This window comes from Aythya ferina (assembly GCF_964211825.1).
Source record: "Aythya ferina genome assembly, chromosome: 7".
NCBI classification, from domain to species: Eukaryota; Metazoa; Chordata; class Aves; order Anseriformes; family Anatidae; genus Aythya; species Aythya ferina.
Genome location: NC_140302.1, coordinates 9782295 through 9790186, shown reverse-complemented (window position 1 = coordinate 9790186; position 7892 = coordinate 9782295). Strand labels below are relative to the sequence as shown.

Below are 7892 nucleotides of genomic sequence, written 5' to 3'. Positions count from 1 at the left end.
TCTCTGGAAATTACTTTTAATATAAGAAAATCAAGACTGCTTTTGAGTTGTAGGGTATGATAGTGTGACAGACTATTATGAACAGCTTTTGTTTCGTGTCTTCAAGAAATAAACATTCAATATGCAATTCACATTACATGAGTCATCTTTGGTAATACTTCACATTTGCATCAGTTGGTAAACATCAGTTCTGCATATTGAGGGTGTAATTCATCATAACTACAGACTATTTTGAAAGTTGCAGGAGCATCCTCCAATTACACATCAGCTTGCAAAGGGATGAGTTCAGGCTAGTAATAACAGTCACATCACAGAATTGTGTAGCAAAAGTTAGTTATTTGTAATACAGCATTCACCACTTTGTCATTTTGTCTACAACTCAAGTGGGTTTACAGTCAGTATTAGCATAAATTAACAGCAAAGTAGCTACCGAAACTTAGTGAGCAGGATGGAAAGCTAAGAATTTTGATTAAAGCATCATTTCCTAACTCTGCTTAACCCTAAATTATTAAAAAACGGAAAAAAAATCAACATTATTTTAAAAAGATGCATCATTTATAAAAGGTCTTATTCCTTACAATATTATGTAAAACCAACATAGAAGAGTAAGGGCTACATTAAATACAGTCAAAGCAGTCAGATGACATGACAGAGACAACCCTACGTCCTCTGTTGTATTGCCCAATCATGAGTTTTTCCTTGCTTTGCTGTGTAGCTGATGGCCACTGAACTTTTCCCACTTATCCCAAAGTGGATTGTCCACATGTACTTGTGTTCACACTTAAGAGCCAGCATTATTTACAATTGAAAAAAAAAAAAAAGCATGGCTGTCCTACAGCTATGCTCACTCCACTGCAGAACTGGAACGAGTGCAACAGCTGGGGTATCTCAGGGAATGCATCATTGTTCTGAAGGGCCTTTTCTTCCCTGTTTTATCAGATGTCATCTCCTTATTGAAAGAATCCTCCTTTCTTTTCCCAGCCAGCTGAAGGGGCTCTGTCTGGAATTGTTCTATTTGAATCTCAAGATGTTTCTGAATGGCTAGGCCAAGGACCTCTGGATCCACAGATGCCCCATACACTTCCCATGTCATTCCTTCATCATCCCATCTCACTTCACGTACAGGAGATTTGGGGGCCTCCAGGTCTTGCTGCTCCAGGTTCACCTCTGGGAACACATGTGAGTGACCTTCTGCTGCAGCTGCTGGGCTTGTTGCCACAGATTTACATTCCATGGTGGGAAGAGTTTGTACCTCGGCATCTCTATGCTCAAGAGCTGCTTTTAGTCCTTTGGTTAGATCATTCACAGAGGTCATAGTCCACATATCCTTGGTTTTCATTACCACATCTGTGCCTTGATGGTTGCTAAAAGCAGCACAGGCAGCCTGTGCTTCTGGAGGAGATCTTTCCTGCTGAGTGCAGTGCGGAACATGCTGCAGTTGTTCTCCAGGAATGCTACAGCACTTCAGGACTCTCTTGGCATCCAGGCCTGATTCACTTACTGAAGACACAAGCTTAGGGTATGTCAGAATGTCTGAAGTAGAAAAGGAATGAAAATAGCCAGGGGCTGCCTGCTCTTTTCCTGACTCACTAACCGAGCACACCAACTGTGGAACAAGTTGTATAGATGGTATGGGCAAAGAATGGCAATAGGCAGGGACGGTAGCATCTAATTTCAGACAGGAGTCCTGCCTTATATTACAGGGTGCTGCAGAGTTATGAACTGGCACCACCATCGGTGAGTATGCAGAGTTTGGAACATTACCATAAATCAGACCACCGTGAATAATCCCAGTGGCTTGACTGAACATTGTTCTGTTGGGGAAACCATTGCCAGGCATGTGGGGTCCGAGAACAGCACTGTGAAATGTTCCAGGATCTGTGTAAATGGTAGTGTTACGTGGAATACCACCACTGTCAAAGCTATTTGTGGGTACTTTTTGGTCTGTAGGTATTGCTGGAAGGTGAGTCCCAAGGTTTTGAAAGTGAGATGTGTTTTCATTTGTTTCTGATGCATCTCTCTCTGACTGGAAAGACATCCTCACCACTGATGGACCATGCTTGCTGCTGGAAGAACTTAGGCTGGAGTGAGTAGCGCTGGTTTCTACATGAGCAATGTAATTCTGCTGTTTGCAACTGCAAGTTAAGTCTGAGTGGCTTCTCTGAAGAGCAATTCCTGGTTCTTCAATTTGGCGTGTGCTATGCTGGTATACAGTGCAGGCTGAAGAAATATTCTCAGTGCTGCTCTTCACACACATCTTAGTGTCACCCAGTTCCCAGGATGCTGGGGACCGTTCAACGATAAGGAAATGGTTTGCAGGCTTAGTTCTGCTCTGTGAATTGTTATCAGGTGACAGATTGCTCATGGTTTGGACTACTGATCCATCTGGTACCATCAACCCAGACTGTGAGAAGGACCATCTTGGACTTGGCACACTCCTGGCATCACTCTCATTTCCCAGAGTTTGGCAGACAGTGCTACTATGGCTTTTCCTAAGCTCCTGTTTGTTGCTTTGCGTTTCCTCTAAGCTTGACTGCCCAGAACAGATCAGACTCGAAGAGCTCTTTGACAGGGGGTGACTGTTGACATTCAAGAGACCATGACAAGTAGGACTCAGTGTGTCCCTGTGGGAATGAGTGTGGAGCTGGTGGCTGTCAGCTGACATGGCAAAAAAGAAGAATCTGCAAGAAATAGTGGAGGAGAAAAAGAAGCAGTTTAAGAAGGCAATACAAAAAAGTTCTCCTTGGTTTCTACCTTCTAAAAATAGTCATCCAAACTGTGCCAAGTACCATGTCCTTTGAATTTACTGGAGACATTTTTGGGGACATACAGAGATATCGTGCAAGTTAAGCAAAGGCAGGTATGTTTTTAAAAAAGACAGCTTTTGCCATGATGGTCATCAGCCAGCAATGCTAAGTGTACTGTCAAAACGAAGCAAAATACTGTTTTTAGTCTCTTGATGTTATCATTTCAAAAATTATTCAATCACCACTGGAGTTTTCAAACAAAAAGGATATTGAGAATCTAAACAAATGAACAAGTTCTCCCTTTTTCCTTACCCTTCCTAGCAAGCTTCTTTCAACTCCATTTCACAAGACCACCACTACATTAGTCAACTGTTTTATCAAGTAGTTCCCATACAGAAGACGTGGGCAAAACCATTTTGACCACCAAAAGGAGATGAGTCCTGCCAAGTTGGTGTGGAGTCAGTGCCAGTGTTCCCAGAACCGGTAAGCTGGGGAGCATAGGTCGAAGATACCCACCTGGCCCACAGCATGGTTCTCATGCCTTCTAGCTTACCACTGACATGATAGGAGGTGGCAGCAAAGAGGGATCATCCAGTGAAAGGCCAGAGGTGATACTCCCCCAAGACCCACTGAGCTGGATGGAAAATCAGTTCTGTCCTATTTGTAGCGCATGCAGCCACTGCTGGTGTTGGAAAACACTTGCGTCAACTGATTAGCATACTATCCTTTTGTTACCCTTCCAAATTGTTAGTGTGTGTTAACACACCCACATTTAGGAGAAGTTGTCAGTTTCTGAATCTACCCAGATTTAGTAGTCCCCCTTTTTTTTTTTTTCTCCAGTTGAATCAGGTTTTCCACTGTGAGTAGTCAACTCACATTCCTTCAGCATCAGATGTCTTGCATATTAAAATAACTTGCTATACAAATACTGGAAGTATACCTGTATCACAGACACATACATATCAAGCTCATTCCATTGAGCAGAAAAGTCTTGAGCATTAATTCTTTGCTTCAGATAAAGCTTCCAGGTCAAGTACAGCTAGGTAATTTGCTGTGTCAAAGTATGGTGGGAGCCACAAGTTACCATTTTCAGAAGCTTTCCACCAGATGAGCTGCTCTATACATTCTGCATCCCTAGCAGAACTCCTACAGAAAAAGCTCACAATTTCTTGTGAACCATATTCACTGAGGAAACAAGTGTATGGAACAAGACAGCTATGTACACATCTATGTACACATGGAGGACAAAAGCACTCTGTAAACATAACATGCAAGTTCACTCATAACACCAAGAGACCAGCAAGGGAGCACATTCAAACCTCTCAGTGAGGAGCTTTTAACATGATTCTTTTAATATGATATTTACAGGATCAGAGAGTCAACTGCCAACGTAACTGATAAAGAGCACACCTTTTGCTCCATCTACAAACCAAGTGCTCTTCTGCTGATCCAAACAGCCATCAGCGCTTACACTTGTGATTGTGTTTTCATTGCTAACTTTAGCAAGCTAGCAGTTCATCTTGCAAATTTCCCATCACTTGAGATCCACCTGGGCTGGCTATTTTTCATAATGAAATTACTGTGAGCAAGACAACATTTCAAGTAACAGTGGGTAGAATCACTTCTCTGAGAAGAGTCTTGACGTGCACTTTGTAGCATGGACTTGCGATTGGCAGCAATATCCTTTAGCATTAGGCTTTGCTCAAATTTGGACAAAACTGTATGCCAAAAAAGGCAATTTCCCCTCCTTCATTCATATTTGTTCAGTTAGAAGTTAAACTCGTTATGGACTGCAACCACAGCAAGCCTGCTCTATTTGTCACGTAGCCTCTCTGGCCTGTGGGACTCCACCAACTGGTGGCATCCAAGGATGCCAACATTAAAAACAAACACCCCCACAAACGCCAGCAACAAAAGCATATTTTCTTCTAGGTATGAAATGTCAGATTCCTGGGTTAGAGGCGCTGCTGAGTGCAGCTGCAGTCAAGAGCAATCACTTCTTGCCAGGCTGGCTATTGCTATATTTCTATGAGTTTTTCAGAAGCCTCCACAAAATTTCCCCCTACACTTAGAAGAGAAGCATGAGCTGGGAAAGGGACAGTTTTAAAATACTTCCCTCATCCCCTCCTCCAGAATGTTATCTATCCTGCAGCCGCTTACACCTATGGGTATAGTCTGCCACATAGAGTTCAAAGGAGTCAATAGGATTAAACACCAGAGCATAGCTGTCTGCAAGGTGAAGACCTTATATTTAATCTCTTTACAAGATAACACCTGCAAAGGCTCTCACACACTTGGATGAAATGACATTTACTAAAGAATATCCTGTAACAAATATTGAGTCTCAAGCAAAAGAAAACTTCAAACATAACCTGCTGTAAATGCTATAAGGCTATGGAAGCTTTAAAGAGCTCTCTCAAAAAGTTGACAAGATTTAAATGTGTATGCATACGCAGGTAACAAGATCTGTGCTTTACATAGCATTTCTGCAGACACCTGTGTAACGAGCTGATGCAAATTTCAGTTTGATTCATCATCTGAATGAGAAGCAGAAACATTCTCCTGAATGAAACAGTCCAAGTATACATCACTGAAAACATCTTGTGTGATGTTTGCAATGAAACCTTCAGAGAACACCCGAGAGTCGTATTTTTTGTCGCACTCATATAGACTCCTACTGCAGCTGAAATTATAACTAAACATGGGCCAATGCTACATATCTTACACATGTACCAATACATATATAACAGCATAATCAAGAGGTATCAACGCCATTTGAATGTTATCTTTGCTCAGATACACAAACATTCCTCCATGCTAGCACAAATGTAACTATTACCCTATGACTTTTGGACCTTAAAAACCAATGAGCACACACTAGTTCAGCAAAACAGCACCTCACCAGGTACTTTAGGACATAGCTAAGGATGGGGAAAAAAAAAAAAAGTGAAAAAAAAAAAAAACAAAGCCCCATTGAAACAAGATGAATCAGCTTCCTTCACAATAATGCACTTCTCTGTCATGTTGAAATCCAAACTCACATTTTCACACACAGCCTGAACATTTCCCCATTTATAGGCCACCTATTGCTTTCCCCCCTCTACTGCCTGTTCCCTTCCTACTCTTGAGAGACCTACAAGCCCTTACACAACCAGTACATTTTGCCCACCTGACACAGGCAGGGCTGTGAGATAGACGCGCCCACATGGAGCTCTGGAAAAGGCAGTACAGAACAAACGTCTGGTAGACCTGGCCTTTGCTCACCTCCGCTGCAGCCAAGTGTTCCCACTACATTTCATATTAGCGTGAGTGTGCACACAACTGTGTCACAAACTCCATCTGCTTCTTGACCCAGATTTTTTTTTTATTTTTTTTTTAAACTGGCTCAGCACTCACTACATCAGATCATCAATCCAGCTGAACATCCAGCTGCACTGATCACTAATGGCAGCAGAGGAAGGAAACAAAGACCATCCCCTCTGAAGAAACACTTACCACTGCAACCAGAGCAAACCCACACAAGTGGTGCCTTTCTTCCTAAGACTTTGGAAATTACATGCAATTCCGTACCTGCCTTCCCAAACATCTTCATTTCACATGCACAATGCTGGAGCTGATTCCCCAGAGCATGTAAAAACTCACATGTACATAAGCCTCCCTAGAAGAGGTGGCACAACAACGCATGCACACACACTGGAGATACCATCCTTCCTACATGAGTACAGGCAGACAGCATCCAGCTGATGGCTTCTGAGAAGTGGAAGGAGCAGATGTGTCTAGGTGTGTACACCAACACTTATTGCTTACCAGGGAGGAGCTGGAGACAGGTGCTGAGAATGGTGCAATGCTTGTTTAAAAAGCAAGCAAAATAAAAATCAAAATGAGGAACCTCTCTGCTACAATTTTATAGTCATGCAGTGCCACTGCATTTTGTGTCTTTTGTGTATTTCCAGCTAACCAGGAAATGGATTACCCGTGTGAAACATGAACACAAACACAGCTGATTTGGGTACTTACAGACCTGGAACTTCACACACATTGGGTGAAGACTGCTTTGCTTAACTTTGTTGGTTTTTTTTGTTTGTTTTAAGGAAATTCTTCATTTCTAGGACAGTAATCATATTCAAAAATACCTATAGTATATTCTGAAATGAGCTGAGATTTTCATTTGAAAATTCAAAGGAAATCTGCACCTGAATATGCAAACAAGAAAGCATGAACTTTGAGGCAAACACCCTGCTATGAATATATAGAAAATTGTTAGACAAGCAGAGAAAGGATTAGGATAGAAATGGAATTAACATCCACTATTTTTGGCTTAGCTTCAGATAGCTTATGAGGGGATCTAGTCTGCTTTCACTAATTCCACTGAACTACTTTAAAGCAACAAATGTGTATTTTGCTATGACTTATGATTAAAGTTGCGACCTATTTACTGCACTAGGAAATTCAGTCTCAGAGTATTAAATACCATGTATGTCACCAATTGAAATATTCCATGATAGGTTAAATATCATTTTCAAATTCTTCAGCATTTTTATATTGCATGCACATACTTTTAAGTACAATTTTGACAAACAATTGGATATAAAAAGAAGAGTAGTTCTTTATGATCATGTCAATATACAGACCAAGCTTTTATGTAATATGTAATATCACACGATATTTCAGTATGATCATATTTAGCTCCTGCATCATTTATGTGCTAGTGATTGCTTTCTTCCCTGCATTGGCCTTTCTCTGGTCCTACAATCAGGAAAAAAAAGCTATTTTTTAGAAGCATCAGAAGAAAATTCTTTTGTCATCTAATGTTCTGTTTTTAAAACTAGCATCTAACTACAAAATAAGTGACAAAAACAGGGTCTGCTACAGAGCTGAGAGCATTAATAAGTACATGTGGAATTTGGAAGAGCTGGGTGATTTGATCCATACCAAAAGTTTAGGATGACAATTGTTAATTGCAGGTACTAGACAAGACCCTTCCATGGTAAGCAGCAGCACTTTCTAAGAAAACACAAAACATTAAGAGGTTGCTAGGTCTTTGCAAGAAATTCACTACTTCCTTTGTATCATTCCAGGGCCCCACTATGCACTGGCACTTGCTAACCTGTATAATAATCCGCTGCATAAGAGAAACACAGAATT

The 7892-nt window shown here is 41.2% G+C and overlaps 1 protein-coding gene across 4 annotated transcripts in view; it reads right to left on the bottom strand.

Moving 5' to 3' along the window:
* The window catches only part of GPRIN2 (G protein regulated inducer of neurite outgrowth 2), a 26509-nt gene continuing 18617 nt past the window's right edge, over nucleotides 1-7892 (bottom strand). For all 4 annotated transcript variants that reach the window (XM_084525334.1, XM_084525335.1, XM_084525336.1 and 1 more), the window contains exon 2: nucleotides 1-2681. In XM_084525334.1, the coding sequence (XP_084381460.1) occupies nucleotides 845-2665 (1821 nt within the window). In that variant the 5' untranslated portion in view covers nucleotides 2666-2681 and the 3' untranslated portion in view covers nucleotides 1-844. The remainder of the gene's footprint in view (nucleotides 2682-7892) is intronic.